This window comes from Pseudogymnoascus destructans, assembly GCF_001641265.1.
Source record: "Pseudogymnoascus destructans isolate 20631-21 unplaced genomic scaffold scaffold_10, whole genome shotgun sequence".
NCBI lineage: Eukaryota > Fungi > Ascomycota > Leotiomycetes > Thelebolales > Thelebolaceae > Pseudogymnoascus > Pseudogymnoascus destructans.
In genome coordinates, this window is record NW_020167529.1 from 638,967 (window position 1) to 657,155 (window position 18,189).

At 49.0% G+C, this 18,189-nt stretch overlaps 5 protein-coding genes across 5 annotated transcripts; 3 read left to right on the forward strand and 2 right to left on the reverse strand.

Moving 5' to 3' along the window:
• Nucleotides 1–48: 48 nt before the first annotated feature.
• On the reverse strand, nt 49–4,618 carry VC83_06173 (uncharacterized protein). The gene is made up of 4 exons (XM_024469777.1): nt 4,110–4,618; nt 3,209–4,059; nt 2,656–3,115; nt 49–2,607 (listed from the first exon to the last, which is right to left on the reverse strand). Exons 2-4 carry the CDS (start codon nt 3,839–3,841, stop codon nt 119–121), a joined length of 3,582 nt encoding a protein of 1,193 aa, XP_024324179.1. The 5' UTR covers nt 3,842–4,059; nt 4,110–4,618; the 3' UTR covers nt 49–118.
• A 1,389-nt stretch (nt 4,619–6,007) lies between these two features.
• VC83_06174 (uncharacterized protein) lies at nt 6,008–9,944 on the forward strand. Its single transcript, XM_024469778.1, has one exon. It carries the CDS (start codon nt 6,073–6,075, stop codon nt 9,646–9,648), a length of 3,576 nt encoding a protein of 1,191 aa, XP_024324186.1. The 5' UTR covers nt 6,008–6,072; the 3' UTR covers nt 9,649–9,944.
• An 866-nt stretch (nt 9,945–10,810) lies between these two features.
• On the forward strand, nt 10,811–12,093 carry VC83_06175 (uncharacterized protein; the record flags this gene model as incomplete). The annotated part of the gene is made up of 1 exon (XM_024469779.1): nt 10,811–12,093. The coding sequence occupies exon 1, from the start codon at nt 11,122–11,124 to the stop codon at nt 12,091–12,093; it is 972 nt and encodes a 323-aa protein (XP_024324185.1). The 5' UTR covers nt 10,811–11,121.
• Nucleotides 12,094–12,272: 179 nt separating this feature from the next.
• Nucleotides 12,273–13,558, forward strand: VC83_06176 (uncharacterized protein; the record flags this gene model as incomplete). Its single annotated transcript, XM_024469780.1, has 1 exon — nt 12,273–13,558. The coding sequence occupies one exon, from the start codon at nt 12,273–12,275 to the stop codon at nt 13,338–13,340; it is 1,068 nt and encodes a 355-aa protein (XP_024324184.1). The 3' UTR covers nt 13,341–13,558.
• A 26-nt stretch (nt 13,559–13,584) lies between these two features.
• Nucleotides 13,585–18,030, reverse strand: VC83_06177 (uncharacterized protein). The gene is made up of 2 exons (XM_024469781.1): nt 14,685–18,030; nt 13,585–14,632 (listed from the first exon to the last, which is right to left on the reverse strand). Exons 1-2 carry the CDS (start codon nt 17,656–17,658, stop codon nt 13,740–13,742), a joined length of 3,867 nt encoding a protein of 1,288 aa, XP_024324183.1. The 5' UTR covers nt 17,659–18,030; the 3' UTR covers nt 13,585–13,739.
• Nucleotides 18,031–18,189: the final 159 nt, after the last annotated feature.

Sequence of the window (18,189 nt, forward strand, 5' to 3'; positions counted from 1 at the left end):
GGCCATCATTATCGGCACCTAGCGGTGGTGATTAAGATGGCGAGCTTCCTCCCTGTATTTCCTTGTGAGATTCCATCCTCTTGTCCTCTTAGCTGGTTTCTCATCAGGTGTCCCCAGCTCAACCTCTTGCTTTTCTCTGGCGTCCTTTCTCAATATTACTCCCAACGTCTGGACCTGGTTGCGCAAATATGAACGTTTTATTCGCACTCTCCACAAAAACTCCAGGTAGTTCATCAATCCTAATCCCGGTGATATCAAACCCTGGCCGCACAATGACTTTCACAGTCAACTCGTTCTCACCCGCCGACACAACTACGATTTGGGGTCTGGCATCTTCTTCCTTGAATTTACCAAGAAAATTGACAATTTTATCACAAACGACTTGGGTTGCACATCGGATAGTGACGACCTCCGACCCAAAAGATCCTAGCCTGCTGCGATATGGTCCCAACCCTTTTGATAGCCTCCTGCGGCGGAAAGTTGCAGAAGCCTTGTGGGGTGAGAAGCAGGTGGGCTGTGGTGGAAAGTCCAAGTCGAATCCCTTGAGAACTTGCTGATCTTGAACTTTAGGAAGTGAGTGACTGGACATACCAGCCATGTTAGAGGCATGGGAGAAAAGTTTTCGACTAGTAGGTTGGGGCTTGGTATCTTGTAGCTCCGACAGTCCAGATTCGAGGACGAGGACACGTGAGACAGACGCTGGAGTTTCGCCGCCGACGATTGGTTCCGAGCCTTGAGACATTCCTATTCTGGTTGGTCGTTGCCCTGAGCTCAAGTTCGAGGCAAGCCTGGAAAGTTTTCCAACATTGTGCGACTTCGGCTCTGGTGTTGGGCTGACATCCATATCAGAATCATTACCATTTTTTGCTCCATTTGTTCCGGAATAATCACCCAGAGCTGGATTCTCCATGATATTGGATGAGTAGTAGGACATTAGGTTAGTAGGAGTACGATATTTGGATTGTGGTCCATAAATTAGCTCCAACTGTTCTGCCATGGAGCCTTTCCTCACTCCGCAGTCCATTCCAGAAGCATCGCCCTTTGTTGATTGCCTTTCTGCTCGCACAGAATTTTGACCATATTTGCCAATTGGAGTAGCGAATATGCTAGAAGTCATTTCAGCAACGCTCTCGGCATCTGAGCTTTCAAAATCCGAGGCAGACATCGGCTCCTTGAAGCTTAATGCAAGCGGGGCCCCAAGTTGCTTATTATTTTTTCTGCCGTATGAACCCTGGGCACGCAATGTCGTACATTCAGCCTTGATATGCTTGGCCAACTCCCTCTTTGAAGTGAATTTGGATTTGCACGCCTCACAGAGTGGCTTTCCAGAGGCAGTTCTCGCATTATCACGTGGAAACGGCACCAAGTTTCCACAAGCCTTCTTTTCTTCAATTTCCTGCTTTGAAAATCCTGTGGCTTGAAACTTATTGTTTTTTGAGTTACATGTAGCAATATGAAGCCAGAGGTTCCCTAGCTTCTTGTATATTTTTCCACAGGTGGGGCAAGGATGTGGTAGGGGAGATTCTTCAGGGATACCTGGAACTTGACAGCTCTGTATATGCCTTTTGAGGGCCCCGTTGTATTTGTACCTCTTGTCGCATTTGGGGCATGATTTGACCATCGGCTCGCTAGCCAGGGACTTAGGGGCAAATGGTGATACTGATACCAGAATAGAATCAGTAGACACTGCTGCTTGTGGTGATGCCTCTGAAGGAAATCCAGTACCAGGCATGCTGTTCGGCTGCATATCTGCAATTGTTAGGTTGGAGAATGCCGTTTCTCCGGCAAAGATTGATGTTGGCTCCTTGTTGGCCTGGTTTGTTCTCGTGGGGTGCTGGTTGCACTCTGCACTTTCTGGCAAGCTTGAACTGTAAGTCGAATACAAATTTGTATTTCGGGTGTAAACCGGTCCAGAAGCAAACTGAAAGCGCAGCATAACCTCATCGCTATCTATCTCAGGGTGTGTTTCTGCCTCTGCTTTTGGTGGAGAAGATCTAACGAGAGAGATTTCTTCTTCGCAGTCTACAAAGACATCAGATTCAGACGATGTGGACATTTGCGAAGGACTCCTTGGACGGAATATCGGAGGACCATCGAGAAGAGTCGCTTTGATTTCCAGCTCAAAATTGAAATATCGTGGCCGGGGTTCTTCTTTAGGAGAGGCTTGATGACGCTTTGATCCATGTCCAGATTGGCCCTTATTACTGCAGTGGTCTTCTGCAATAGACTCTTTGGATACCGTGGTAGGCTCATGTTGCACTGCACGCGGCTCGGAATACCCATTTTCTTCAAACTCGTGCTGGATTGGCTGTAGTTCTGGAAAAAGGGTCTGGATATCATATTCCTCTAGTTTTTTGCGCCGCTCAGGTGTATCTTTAATTATTTCATCCATGAGCATGCGGCGGGCCAAGCTCTTGTCAGCCTCAGTGAGTTCCAATTCCAAAGATGATATTTCCTCGAGAGATATTGCTGGATATGGCAGGTCGTGCCAGTTAGGATGTCCTTCAGCAAGTCTCGTCTGCTGCAATGCCTGTGAATATCTGTGAATCGGTCTCCTATACTTCTGAACTTCAGCTGCTTTTTGGACTGTCTTTTGTCTCGCAAGGTCTATATTTGTCAGTTACCTATAGCGCAGCAATGAATTTCATGACTTACCCGGTTTACGAGTTTTATCGGCATTGATTGCCGCTGATAAAAACTGCACGCCTTCAACGTGGTCCCCGAAATTAAATGGGGTTGTCATATACTGTCCTCCTGGTCCACCTATCATAGGGAATTCGCGAAAAGGAGACGTGATACGCTTCTTCAAGTAATTTTCGCAAGTGCTATACATGCATGGCGCATGATGGCAAGGCGGTGGAGCTGTTATGGCTGCGCGAGCTGCTTCGGGGGCTCTTACGTACAATGTACGGTCAAACCTCCAATGCATGGCTGCCTCTTCAGGACAAAGTTCCAACAGCGCAGGATCTCCCGTCATGACAATTCGAGGCCTTTTGCCAAGAACGGCATCCGGTTGTCCCTGAGAAATATTTATGAGATTAATCGCCGCGACGTTTGAAGACTTGTCAAGAAATGGATTTGGCAGTTCTTGAAAAAGATCTTCAGGCAAACTGAGGTTTTCAAGATTAATAGGATTGCAACGGCCACCTTCGAGTGAGTGAAGAAAGGGATTTGGAAGTTCTTGAAAAAGACCTTGAGGCAAACCAATGTTTTCAAGATTAATAGGATTGCAGCGGCTACCTTGGAGTGAGATCACCGCACGCCTCTGAGACGTATCAAGGTGAAGTTTCGGCAGATTTCGCTCATTGGAATCCACCATCATCATATCGACTTCGCCTTCTCTTGGACGTGGGGTTAGAGCAGCACTATTTGTTGCGTCAACGAGAACTTTCTGCATCAAAGTCTCCGCATCCACGCTGAAATCCTTCTGCCCCGAAGAATAAGCAGTCAACTTGTCAAGGTATGGCTTTACCAGGTCACGGCGTTGCAGTTGGTTAACCGTCTGTTCTATAATGCCCAGATCATTTTTCGGCTTTTCGCTATGGCCTGATGCGGTAAAGGTATTGTGTGTTTCCATTCGCCGTATGAACCTCTTCAACGTCGAATTTCTCTGTACAAATGTTGGCAATACATTTTCTGGGAGATTGCTAAGAAAACCGAGGGCATATTGTATTCCTTCGATATTCTTCACCGAAACCATTGTTGGCGAGTCCTCTGACATCGCAGCTTGCAGCATAATCGCATTGCTTGTACTTGCGTGTCCCAAAATAGGTGGCGGTTTCCATTTAACCTTTGCGACTTTGACCATCATCTCCAGCAAGATTGCCGGTGAGATCCCCATGTAGTTTGGATGGGGTAGACTGCGCTTTCGTGCATCGTGCCCGCGTACACGGGTCTTTCTAGAAGAAAACAAAAAGTTTTTCAGAGCTCTCTGCTTGTTTTGCAAGTCTTGGGGAGCCCTATTGCCAACAGGAATATATCCAGGTGCGTCTGCATGGTTAGTCAGATACCCTTCGGGTAGAAGGTGGGCGTTATTTTGAGAAGCCTCGCGGCGATGGCCTACCAAGAATTAGTATGGACTTCATCAAGTAGGGAGTGAGGCCACTAACCAAGACATGGCGTAAACCATCTGAGGTTTTTCACGAATTCGTCAGGTAATCTCTCAACGCCTTTTAGTGCAGATCTGAACGCTCCTATTTATGTCAGTAGGATAAAATAGATATTCTGTAGAGATCATACTGAAACGAGTAGCACGATGAAAGCGTGTACTGCGATGACGAGCATCAAAGCTCTTCTGAGCTCTCTTTCTATTCACTCGGCCCATTGTGAGTGGTGGACATCGGAGTCTCGGATACAAGAATTGTAAGATTGAATGGTGATGGACAATGAGCGTAATAGAAGTTTATGTGTACAGCTTTCCAATGCAGGAATTGTAATATTGGAATAGACAATTTAATGAGTGTGGCAGGCGTGAATGTGTCTAAGCTTTTGGAAGCAAAAATTGCAAGCTTGAAGGTGACTATCAATGAGTGTAGTGGAAGTTATTGTGTTCAGCATTCGGATGCACGAACTGAACGATTGAAAGACGGCAGGAAATGAAAGCAATGGAAGTGAAAAGTGAATTTGAGGAGCAAGGAGTAAACAAAGTAAGCACTTAGGCGTGTCAGGTAATTTCGAAAGAAGTTGTAAACAAAAAAATGCTTAGCAGAGGTACGAATAACCTAGCCTCAAATCATCTCTGCTTGAAAATGGAACCAGGCCGCCTTTGCTTCCCTCTTCTGCTACTTCAATATAGGTATTCAAGGCAGAGATAATGAAGCAATTGCATTTGATGTTTTATGAATTTATCTCCCATGACAACTTCAATATCACAATTTAATGATAATGCTCGCGATACTCAACTCTGAGTCTATACAAAAGTCTCCTGCCAGTATATATATATAGTACTGATCAACTAATCGTTCCTAATACAAAGCCCTCAATCGGGCTGAAATAAATGATGTTGGAAGATATCTAATCTGCATGCCACTATGGATAGAATGTCCCATTATATGGGTATTGCATTTACGATATCGCCGTATGTTTTATTAGGCAGCATCGCAGTGCTTCGTTTTTGACGCTGATCAGCTCAAGTATTTTTAGAGTAGAACAATGTTCTAACATACCGCGTTCCCCTCTCGGTAGCACAACATCCACAGAAGAGCGATGCCGGCCAGCATACCACCTTAAGAGAGTCAGATAGAGACAGTGGAGGCTTGAGAAGTGATAATCATACAGCTAGTACAACAACCACTGGGATTGCAAGGCATGGTCCAACAATTTTGATGTGACAAGGATTGTCATTTGTAAAGGCGATTGGGACAAAAGGAATCGACATGCCGGCCACGTCAGCTACTTGCTGGCAAAATAGCACCAGATTGGTGAGATATAAGTATGTTGAGATATAGTAACTGGTTGTATTTGAACCCATTGAAAGCACAATGACAGTTGATATAAAGAGTTGATATCAAGATTTGGGAATAATGTGACGTCAGCGACCACTGCTGCTGGATTTAGGACTATAATGAAGTACTAGCGCAGAATGGAAGGGAAATAAGACCACACAGAGAAGAAATTGAGTCTAAACTTGCGCTTGGTAGACGCGACCGTTGATCAGGCTAGTAACGCTCCAAACCAGAACATGAGCAATTACAATTCGTGCTTCTCAAAGGAAGTCAGTCATAGGCCAGAACGCCTGAGCCCATTTTTAAGTTTCCCGAAGAAAGCCATCCGAAGGATCCGTGTATACTATAAATTAACATTGCTGCTTTCCATAAAAGCATTGCTATTCCCGTGGAAATGTCGAGATAGGAATCCCCAGTCTTTTTGTTGCTTCCATCATTGTTCGTATGTCGTTCATGGGTCACCCCTCCATAATATCACGTGATAACGGCGCTAACATGGATGCGCAGAAAGTACTAATTGTCGCAATCAGAACCCGCCCTTTGCCTTCTCGCGACTGAGCGTACCCTGACACCTATCGGACGGATTCACTGCCGGTGAAAGAGCTGTCACTACTATCGAGCGACAGCGATGACTTCACCGCATGCTGCCTCAGATGAGGCTGTTGCCACTATGGTCACAACTGCTTTTGATGATAGGCCAACCAACTTCGAACTCACCGCTGGAGATAACGCCGCTCCGGGAGCGAATGACATCCTAGTAGCCACGGCGCGAGAGGATGCGAACCCGGAATACGCAGAACGGGTCACTTCAATTGAGCAGCTCCAGATCAGTGCAGACAATGATAATGTTGGGCCAAATGTGGAAAGCGCCGCGGCCGAATCACAACCAGTTCAAATTAAAAGTGACCTTATCATGGAGCCGGCAATCCCTCGGACACCAGAGAACAACGACGATGACACGGAATATCCCCGCGTCCCCCTTGGCGACTACGAACAACTGCGTGCTTTGTCACATATGCTGCAATATCAGGCCCCGCCAGGACTAGCTGAAGCTCTGAACGCGTCCGCAATGGCAACTCTCTCTGGAAACGACATCTCGATGGATAACACAAACGATTCCAACGGACCTTACGCCGAGATGCCGCAGCCTACCCGTCATAATGATGAGACTCGAATCTCAGCATATGCTCTTCTCGAGTTCGAGGACGGACAATTCTATATGAACACTTACTCGGTAATACTGGGGCGAGATCGCCAAGCTGCCCGAAATGCCATGAGGCGAGATGCGGAGGAGGCAAAAGCGAATATGGACGAGCACAGCATTGGGGGAGAGCCAAAAACCCCGGTTCGGATCAAAAGGGAGGAGAGCAAATATACAAAGTCCGTCATTAGCGAAAGTGGTGGTATCCTCAGAGATGGCGATGATTCCGACAGCGACGAACGTTCGAGGCGTCGCATGCACCGCAAAGCCAGCAAGAAGTCAAAATCTACCGGGTCTTCGTCAAACCGAGTGTCTAGGAGGCAGTCATTGGTGCAACCAAGCGGCAAAATTGAGTATCAGGCCCAGCCCCAAGCTCGTCGGCATGCCCCCGAAACCGCCGGAGCAGTACCTGTTGACCCGGCATCCTTACGACCTTCCCCACACGATTGCCCTTTGGTGGGAATCCATCCACCCGCCACCACTCCTGCAAGCGGCTACAAGGCCATCTCCCGGCGGCATGTAAAGATTGCCTACAATTCAAAGAAATCTCTCTTTGAAGCCGAAATCATCGGGCGGAATGGCGCGTTTGTGGACGAGATTTTCTACTATCATGAGGATGTTATTCCTTTGAAGAGTGGCAGCTATCTTCAGATTGGGGGGGTCGTTGTGCGCTTTGTGCTGCCTGACGTTGCACTTGGGGAAACAGGCGCTGAAATCCCAGCTGAGCACGGAGAATCTGGTATACAAGATCGGTATGTCGAAGGAGGAAAGGAAATGAGCTTCGATTTCGACGATGCCACTCGTGAAGGCGCTCTACTTGGAGATAGCAGTGACGAAGTATCGGATGATGCAGATCGGCCCAAATTAGGGATTGAAGGTGAAGACGACGAAGAAGGAGACGGAGATGAACTTGGAGAGCAACAAGAAGGGAGCGATATCGAAGAAGACAACAGCGAACTGTCAGAGGTACCGGATGAGGCGGAGTATGGAAATGATGACCAAGATGAGCAATCCAAAGAAACTCCAGAGTCGATGCCCATGCCACAAAAGAAGAGAGGCCCCGGGCGTCCACCTAAAAATGGCATCATGTCGAAACGGGAGCAGCAGCTAGCCAAGAAGGAGGCACAGCAGAGAGCTGCGCAAAAGACGGTTTCACAGCCGGACACGTCCGGAAAGAACAAAGTTGGTAGACCTAGGAAGAATCCAGTAGAGGAATCTCCGGTCAAGACCGAAAAAAGGAAGTACACCAAGCGGAAGCCTAAGGACCCGGATGCTCTCGTATCCAAGCAGGAGGGCTCTTGGGAGGACGATAGACCCTCCAAAGAAAAGAAGGAAAAAAAGTCCACAAAACCACCTCGCTCTCCGTCACCTACTTTCAACGAGGCAGATCTTACTCCAGAGCAGCTAGCGAAGCCTCAAGCAAACTACGTCACCCTTATTCATGAAGCTCTCAGCAACTCGCCAACAGGTCAAATGTCCTTACCACAGATATATCGCGCCATACAGCGTAGATATCCTTTCTTCGTGCTTAAGTGCAACACAAATGGCTGGCAAAGTAGTGTCAGGCACAATCTTTCGCAGCACCACGCTTTTAGGAAGGTTGAGAGAGACGGGAAGGGTTGGATGTGGGCTATCGTAGACGGAGTTTCCATCGAGAAGGAGAAAAAGAGACGGCCCACTCCTCCTCATCAGTTGCCTCCACATTTACAACAACCGATATACCGTGCTGGGCCGCATCCTCATATGATGCATGGGCCTCCTGGTATGATGCCGCCTCCTGGCTATGCCATGAACCACATGCCGCCCCATTTACGGCCAGGACAACCTCCACAATACGCTGGGCAGCCCATGAATGGATACCCGCTTCCACCAGGACAGCACTCCATGAATGGCGGCGCACCTCCTCCAGGATTCCCTTCCGCATTACCGACTGCTCAGCCCATGGGTGCTACGAGCAATACTTACAGTTCGCCATATGCTCCAAAGCCACCGGCTAATCCCACTCAACAAGCGCCACCAAATACATCTCACAATCCTAGCCAAGCGCCCCCTCAAAGTGTGCCTTACCAAACTCCACAACAACCCCGACCGATTGAGCAAGGGCCCCCACAACCGGATAACGCAATGTGGCGAGCCATTGATAGCTTTCGGACAAATTTGGTTGCTACTATGAAGCCAAAGAATAACAAGGCCGAAGCTTTAGTTGCGTCATCTATCAACCGTGTCATGGGGGTTACTTCTCAGAGCACAGCTACGGTGGTAGAATCTGATTTGAAGTTAGAGGATCAAATTATGGCTGCCCTGAAATCGATGCTTAAAAGATTCCCCGAGTTTAACAACGGCACTTTTCAGCAACCTCCCGCCCAATTGGGGACAAATACAATGCAGCAAAGCACGCAACAAACGGAGGCTGCGCCAAGACAGGCCTTGGCCCAACTCACCCCTGCGCCAACAGGAAACGCAGCTCATGCAACCTCCGACATCTCTGCCGCCAAGAAGGCTCCAACACCAGGTCCCGCTGTGCAAAGACCTACATTTATTGGCCAATCCCACAATCGACCAAACGGCCCTTCTGTTCCTCGACCGCCTATGATGACTCCAGGGATGACTCGAGCCAATTCCAGTAGCTCCGCTAACCCCTCCTTCCGGGCCACCACCAGCGCATCACCCGCTCCTCCTCCAGCTGCAAACACCACTTCAGCTTCAGGTGACTTGACACCACATCAAGTTCAGAATGCGCCTGGCACAGAATCTAACGAAGGTCACCAAAAACTACTGTACCAATCAGCAGTCAATAACGATTCTCCTGCGGCTGCTGCTCAGCCACAGCCGACTGCGGTTGCGCAGCAGTCGTCGGAGATCACCACACAGCAACCAGGAAGCAGTAACCCAACAACAAACACGAATGAGAACGGTAAACGGCCACTAGACGAGGAGGATATGGCTGGAGGGAATGAATTCAAGAGGCTGAACGCTTCGGGGCCGCCTGCATTAAAAACATGATGACGGCAATGATGGACGTGAATACGTAATGAAGGGACGGGATATGGACGCATAGTTCAATGTTGGAGTTTAACAGGAGTTACGGATATATGAAAAGGGCTCGGAGGTGATAGTCGGATGTAGCTTACGGTCTTTCCTGTATGGGAGAGGAAGGAGTTTTACCGGCTGCATTGTCGTGGTATCCATATGGGGATATTATTTTGGAGTGTCGATACCTGGATACTACAGAAATTGTTTTTGTTGGGATTTAATATTCGAGACTGTAGATTTAACAATTCGAATAAATTGGTTTTACACACCACGAAAACTTGCTATTAAGTGAACTTGTACACAAGTTGTATAGTCCAGCCATGATCCACAAATCAACACACCCAGCGTGGTCGAGCGAGCCATGACCACCAACTGTAACGGCGTTGTTGATATCAGCCCAGACGCAGCTGCACTCGTGCCATCTGTGGGGTGATCGACAGTATACTGTATATGTACTTCGTACTTTGACGGGACCGTATACTTTAATAGGACTAGCTCGATCTTCAACGACTAGGAAGCCCCGCCTTCCCATCTGAATCCATAGTTGCTTGTTTGAACGACATTACCTACCCACTTAGACTTCTGACGTCCGAAGAGAAAGAGCAAGGCATTCTCCCATTACCAAACTGAGTTGAAGGTTAGGTTCAGGAATTACTCTATTGTCATGGGGAAATTGTGTATATCATTTCAACTGATTCCAGTCTACTGTTGCCTTTTTCTTAGTGGATGATAACATCACCGTACGTTTGGCGATAGCGATGACAACATGGCCTGGGTGGTAACTATCACGCCACAAATCCGTTTGACGAATATTAAGTTTAGTAATTGGATTCCCGCGTTTTCACTGAGACACTATCAAGAGTTACCCGCCGCTAGATGTGTCAGATGCCGCTGTTTAAGACATCTGGCTAAGAATGGCATGTTCCGCCATTTTGGGATTATAATTGCGTCGAAGTCACTGGAAGGCACAAACCCCGAAATACCACGGTAGACACTGAGACACTCATGGATAATAACAGACAGGGTGTGGAACGTCGGTGCATGGTATTTCAGGAGGACGTCTGGGGTTCATGGTTCAAACATAGCGTTAAGCCAGGACAGGCACTAAATCCGCATATCTTGAGATGTGTCAGGCGCCAGTTTGATTTCGATTCCATGGGACTGATAGTAAGCTTCCGAGGCTATAACGGCGTGATTCTGCGTGTTCTTCTTATATATGGTCCGAGTCTTTCTTTCCCTTTTTACTCCATCTCGTATTTTCCCTGTATTTACACAGATATCACTTCTCATACCCCACTGCTTCCTTTTGCCAATAAAGATCACAAACTATGATTGCCAACAAAAAATAAACCAAGAGGGAGCTAGCAATAGCAGCACTTGGCTTGGATAAATAAGCCCCTGTTACATTCCAGAGTGAATCAGGCCAGTTCTGCAACGAGAAAGATGGGCTACAAGGTGGCCGACGAGAACTGCTTCCAAGAATCGCCCCAGTTCAGCCGTCCAGAAGTAGGAGATCAATGCAACAATCCGGATGAAGGTATAAACGACAGGCTGCAGCAAAATGTTGACAGTGACAACGGCAAGCATCTTGTGAATAATACTGGCTGTGACACTAAGACAACAGATGTTATCAATCCAAGCGCAGACGGAAATGTGCACGACGATCCTGTCTTAGTGGTCACTCCGGAATTGCAGAAGCGCAGTTGGCTGCTGGAAGTTTCACAATCTGCTGAGGACAACCCTGAAAGCGTCAATAGCGTCAACAGCGATAACGCATCTGATGGGGGAAGCTGGACTTTTGAGGATGGGCCTGATGCCAACTTGAATATACATGAGCTCCAAATACAAAATATGATGCGTATCAGTGAGGCTCTGGAGGCAAGGGCAAGGAAGGCTGAAAAGGAAATATCAGACAATGACAAGGTTTTCAAGGAACAACTCAACGACGCTTATTTCAAGCACGCCGAATCCATGCAAGCTCAACAGGACCAGTTCGATACTGAACTCGCAGAGGCTCTGAAGATTAGGAAAGAAGTTTTTCGCGAGAATGGCGATCTAAAAGTGCAATATCGCGGAGCCTGCGCGCAAATCAAGGATCAGACTGAGAAAATTAATGATCTCGATGCCAGAGTATCAGGGTATATTGCGGTGCTTAAGCAAGTCAAGGCTCCAGATGGGTCGGTTTACACCCATAAGCAGAGGCAGGGCACAATCGACGACCTAAAACGGGACGCCAATGCACAGAGAGAGTTCTACATGAATCAAATCAAAACTCTGGAGAATCAAGTGGCAAGAAAGATGGCCCGCCTCAACAAAGGCGCCGAAGAATCTCGCAACCTCCAGCATAAGCTCCAAACTCTCAGCACTGAGCTTTCGGATGAACAACAAAATGCCGAGACGCCGAGGCCAAACTAGCGCTGGAGATGAAGAGCCATGTGGATTTGGAGGAAACCAGCAAGAATGACTTCGAAGCACGCGCCCGAGAGGCTCAGGTTGCTATAGGGCATCGGGACGAACAAATTCGTCAGATGGATAATATAATTCGGAATCTTCAAGCCCATTTAGTTATAGGGCAGCGATCTTACGCGGCAGCGATGGATACCGCTACAAACTTTCACCGAGCACATGAGAAATCATCCCAAGAGAATCGTGGACTGATTATACAACACCGTCTTGATATGGAGCTTCTTGTCAACGACCACAAGGCAGTTTGCGACAGCCATTCCCAAAACGAGGCTGTATTACGGGAAGAGCTAGCGACGCTCCAAAAAAAGCTCAGCTTTATGGAAGGCAGCTGCTCATATGACTTGCGCCAGTGGAAGGCTTCAGCTAATGCAATGAAGGAAGAAATTATGGGTGTTCGTGCGGATCTTATTATGGCTCAAGATGCGTCATTAAGGAGAGACAAGAAGTATATTGCTCTGCTGCCAGGTTATCCTCCAAAAAAGCAAGCCGGTGGTAGCGGGACATCAGAGGCACTCGATGCACCTACAGAAGTACAGGCAAAGGCAATGGGGATGCGTCTCGACAAAGGAAAAAGGATCGCAGAGGATATTGCTGAAAAACGATCCCGTGAAGCAGCCAAGGATCTTGCAGAGCTTCCAGGTTCAGAATTCTCGAAACTGCAGGCCACGTTCAGGAAGGGGATGGCCGAAGCGGAGATGGACCAAGGCACAAAGACAAAGCCAACTTCAAAGTCTGTGCAGTCGGACCACCCTACCCAATCCTTAAAGCCAACGCCAACTTCAAAGGCCGTGCACTCCGACCAGTCTACTCAACCCTCGATGCCAAAGTCAACTCCAGTGGTTGTACACTCCGACAAGCCTACTCAGCCCCAGCAGCAGCCAAAGTCAGCTTCAGCGCCTATACCCTCCGATGGGCAGCCTCCAAAGGTCCCAACAACCTCAAAGATCCCAACCCCAGCCAAGAAGCAACCTGAAGATCAGGCGAAAGAGACCCCTCTTGTTGAGGCGGCACCTGCAAACTCAGAAAGATTCACAATACCCCGTGACGCGTCCTACTGGATGAAATCCCACTACGCACCCGTTACATTAAGCGGTGGAGTCCCCTTGACGAGTGCGGAGGTTGAGAGGGGTTGTTCAATTCCGCTACCCGTCGCCAAAGAGCAAAAGCCTACGGCGCAAGGCAACAACCAAGCGTGATCTGTGATCCACTCGGTTGTGGCCAACCAGAAGGCGGCTCGTGTGTTGATATCTGCCTTTTGGAGGCGTTCCCTGAAGGAGGAGTGGTAGAATTCCGTAGCAGGCTAGGAACGTTTTGGAAAGGACGGGCTGGAGATGCCTATTATACTTTATCACCACTAATTTTGATTTTTTTTGATTATATAGATGGGTATTAGTAGAGGTAAGTTAATAAATAGATAATATATCACATTTTGCTTTCATAGTTGATTATTGTTGTCTCCATTATACATATCATATGTACTGTATGTGCTATAGATGTCTATAAATAAAGGTGGTATATGTTTAGCCCGCCTGTATGCCCGCGTCACTAGGTATTCTCAAGACCTTCACCAAAGTACAAACCCATTCTCCATAGCACTAAACTTCTCTGGTATTCACTCTATCCATCGTATCCCTCTGGCTCTGTGAATTTTCCACACCACCATCACCATACCCTCTTGGCCGCTCAATAACCGGGCCCACGCCGCCCAACCCTTCCGCTCTACGCTGCTCCTCCTCCTCCCTAGCCAAGAACTCAGTCACCCTCTTTGCCCTCGTTGCCCTGTCACGCCCAACATCCCTATCTCTTCTCGCCGCCGTCCTCGTAAACATGCGCTCCTCCTCCATTTGCCTCCTCTGGTGCTCGAAAATCGTCTCCAGACACTCTCCATCCCCGCGGTGCAGCGCCTCGAGTGCCTTCTCTGCCATGAATGTGTTGTCAAATCGCACCTCCATGCGCCACGTCTTGCGCTCACGCACCGCCTTGATATGGCCAAACAACCGGCCCCGCCGTTCCTCCGCCATCTCATACCACAGCTCCTCCATAACCGCCCACCCGTGCGCGACCCTCTTCGATGCCACAGCCCGCTCTTCGTCGCTCAGCGCAACGAGATCGCGCTGCCCCTGAATTATCCTCGCGCGGCGGAGAAACTTCGTCGGCTGCTTGCCCTTGTGGAGTTCCTTCTGCGCGCCCTTGGCCGTGTACGCGAATGGCCCAATGGCTGCCGAGAGGTTCTTGAGGACGAAGCCCATGAGGCCCATCCCGGTGCCTTTTATGAAGCCCACGGGCCCGTCGCGGACGGCCCCGTCGTACGGTTGGAGTACCAGGCCGGTCCAGCCGTCATAGATGCCGAAGATGAATTCCTTGCCTCCGGCTTTGAGTCCAGAGTGTATGCCTGTGATGCGCGTAGGGCGGCGAACAGTCTCGTCACCATAAAGGCGGGGGGCGTTGTGGAACCCCTGGACTACCGCCGTCGAGAGATCGATGGGTGCTGCAGAGTTATAGTTAGAGCTGATTTCATATGGAGCGCTTGGGAAACTCACTCTTTATTATTGCCCAGCCACTCTTTTTCAATCCGCCTGTAATATCCCCAGCAATCTCCTCAGCATACCCTTGAGGGTTTTCTGCAGTTAGGACAGAGTCATTGTCTGTGACAGATTGGTCCCCTCCAGCCTGAGACCCCTCAGGACGTCCTCCCTGAATCTGTTCTGCAGCCGTGTCACCCTGCGTGAATGCTACCACATTCGGGATCTGGTTAGGAGGAAGGAGATCTCGCCTTGCAATAGTAGCTTCAAGAGGATCGGTTTGCTGACTTTGCGGCTGTCCAGCTCCATTGTTTGAATTCCCAGGAGCAAAGGATGAGCTCTGAACAGGCGCACTACGCATTTGCCTTCGCTTTTCCTTAGCGATAGCCTTACGCTCCTTTCTTGCCTTTTTGTTTTCATGGTGCTTGCGTGTTTTTGCGCTTTGAGCCAGTTTAAATGGGATAGAAGCTATTCCTGTAGCGGCAGAAGTAAAATTCTTAGCAATAGTAGAGGCGATTCCCGTTACAGGCTCCCCGGGCCCTTCAAAATCATTCCATTCGACATGCCTCAGAAGTCTGAGTTGCTTCCACTTGATTTTTTTCGAAGCCACAAGAAAGTCTGCTGCCAAAGCGCTCAATCTAAGGTTCGTCTTTTTGAGCGTCCAAACAGCTAATCGCTCATCAAGGATGGAACATCGCATGGACTGCTCGTTCCGAATAGCCAGCCCACGTTGGAACGCCTTGATCGCGTTTTCGGCGCCATCACCTTCCTTTTCGATGCTCTTGGCGATTTCCTCGGCTTTCTTCTGGGTCTTGCTTTCCAGTAGTGTTTTGATCCCTTCTGCCAGCTTCTCAGCTGTGAGTTCCTTGTATGGAATCGGCTCGGCTCCTGCGCCTGCCTTCCCAATCATATTCCCCCAGAAAAACTGGTCGCCGAAGAAGGGGACAACGAGAGTCGGTTTACCGCATTTGAGGCCTATTGCTGTAGTCCCAGCTCCACCATGATGAACAACCGCTTTCAGCTTAGGAAATAGCCAGTCGTGAGGCGTGTTATCCAGCAAGAAGACATTCTCTGGAGAATCATCTCCACCGAATCCGCCCCATCCCTTGGACACCAAAGCACGGACACCAGCAATCTCTACTGCTTCGTAGATCATTTGGGTAAACCTGTTCGGGTCATCAACCACGATTGAACCGAAGCCGATATATATTGGTGGTTCCCCATCGTCCAAGAATTTCGTTAGCTCTTCCGGCGGTTCGAAGGACGATGCGAGATCGAGAAATACGAAACCAGCAATATCAATTTCTGGGCCCCAATCCTTTGGCTTGGGGACCAGGCCTGGCGACCACATGTAGGTGTACGGAACCCTTAGTCGATAGAGCTGGCCTGGTGCCCAAAGTGTCGAAACTGGCTCAAGGCCAAGAGTCTTAACCCTAAAGCCATTCACTAAGTCACCCAGACCTTGCCAAGTCATCATCTCCACCAGTGGATAACTCATAAAGTTCGTATACCCCGGGTCAACGTTTGTCTTCTTGATATTCGCAAGCGGATGGGGAAAATCAAGGGTTGGCGTGTATGGGAAGGTGAACATGAGATGTAGAGGGATACCAAGACGCTCCGCACAATGAATATGCGCAAATGACGGGGGATTTGCGATGATGGCATCAGCAATAAATGGCCCTTTTGTGCCCATCATTTTTAGGTTGTGAACATCATGCTCGTCGTCGGTAGCATTGATACAAGCACGCCAGAAACCTTCGAACATCTCTGCCATTGCATCTCGTCTTCTTCCCACCTCTCCCTTTTTAAGAGTCTCCATAGTGGGGATCATGCCCGGGTTTTTGACCATGAAGGCCATAAGCTCTGCTGGGTCGCCGCCGACTGAGAAAAACTCCAGACCGGAGTCTTGCTCCACAAAATCTCGGAATGCTGGATGTGTTGCGATTCGGACGCGATGTCCGTGATTCTCTTTGAGCACCTTTCCGAGCTTGAGGAACGGCTGGATGTCTCCTCTGCTACCAATCACCATAATCACAACATTCAGTGAGAGCTTCTTCTGCTGCTTAGGATAGCTCCAGTCCGAACATGTCGCTAATGGCTTGTGTCTCGAACTGAATTCCGTACCACTGGGGCTTGGCCGGCTTAGCTCAGGTTCATGTCCTACGCGTCTTTGAAACGTTGCCCCCAGTGCCTTGGCCAGATACCCAGTATTGCTCGTGTCGCTCACACTAATCTTCAGCCGCCCGTCATTCTTCGACACCTTTCCAGACGATTTATATTTATCGTTCCCCAGGTTGAATTTCCTGTAGCGGTTTCGAGCTTTCGCGTTTGTAGATGACCTCCTTGACGACTTGGGGTCGCTATCTGCTCTATTACGTCCCCGCCCAACCCAACTCTGCGCTTTCATAAGAACCCCCTGAGGCTCTTCATCTTCTTCTGATGAGGATTCTTCGGATGATGATGGTGAGCTCGACGATGTATCACTCGTATCAGCTGAATCAACCGCGTTGACCCCATTAGCTGTAGGGGTCAAAACCAGGCCAGTGGGCCCAGAACCTTCGGTTGCCCGACGGCCATGCGACATCCTATGTCTCCTCGCCGGCTCCGGTTGCTCTGTCCGCCATCCTATCACCGGCGAAGGGCGGTGGTTTAGATAAGGTGGCGATACATCCCTCGGTGGATTCTCTAGGGCTCCAGGGCCAGTTTCGCCAACCTCTCCAGCCTCCTGGTTCAACGGTCTATATGGTAATGGTTTGCCGCACGTCGAGGCATCACCCAGCCGTTGATCTGGAAAAGGCTCGTTCACTCCAAGTCCCTCTCCAGCGGGCGCCTTGACCGTGACCGGCCGCTGTATGTGTGTGCCCCGTGGTGTGGTGCAAGGGAACTCGACATGAGGCGGGATAAGGGAGGGGTATTCGATTGTACCATCTGGCCCGATAAATACTGCCGGCAGCTCATCTGCTGGCTCGTAGTTCGGTGGAAGGTTCGACATTTGCCACCGGACGAGCTCCTCGTCGCGCGCCGAGAGCTACTGGTCGAGGAAGTTGATCAATCGATTATTTAGATAGTAGAAACTCTGCATCGGAAATCCTATGTATTTCAGAAACAATTGGGTTTGGCTTGCTGTTGACGCATTTGTGGTCGCTCTCTTGTCGTGGGTTCCAGGTACACACAAAACATTTCTCGCAAGGATGCAAGGATGGTCCCGAACCGACGACGTCATAGAATACAGGAACAGTGAATATATGAAAGCTTGGCAAGCAACCAGCGCAACAATCTGAGACTTAAGTAACAAATCAGACAGGCAGGGATATATAAAGCTTCTAGAGGAAGACAGCACAGGTGTTAATAATTTAACATTTAGTATGGGTTATGATATAATAGAAGACAGAACATAAGACTAAAAAGAGTAGCCTTTCACGTCGGGCCGAGGAGGTGATGAAAGAGAACTCTACCCCACTAAACCCCGCCCCACCAGCCACCGCCACACCGGGCTGGCTCTAAGACTTCTTCTCATAGTGAC

Bases quoted from the DNA above. Each gene is read 5' to 3' on its own strand.
- VC83_06173 (XM_024469777.1), bottom strand. From the start codon at position 3,841: ATGGGGATCTCACCGGCAATCTTGCTGGAGATGATGGTCAAAGTCGCA. The intron at 3,116-3,208 runs ATTGGTTTGCCT...AATCTTGAAAAC, and splicing joins ATCCTATTAATCTTGAAAAC to CTCAGTTTGCCTGAAGATCT. The intron at 2,608-2,655 runs GTAAGTCATGAA...TGACAAATATAG, and splicing joins CGATAAAACTCGTAAACCGG to ACCTTGCGAGACAAAAGACA.
- VC83_06174 (XM_024469778.1), top strand. From the start codon at position 6,073: ATGACTTCACCGCATGCTGCCTCAGATGAGGCTGTTGCCACTATGGTC.
- VC83_06177 (XM_024469781.1), bottom strand. From the start codon at position 17,658: ATGTCGAACCTTCCACCGAACTACGAGCCAGCAGATGAGCTGCCGGCA. The intron at 14,633-14,684 runs GTGAGTTTCCCA...ATAACTCTGCAG, and splicing joins TGGCTGGGCAATAATAAAGA to CACCCATCGATCTCTCGACG.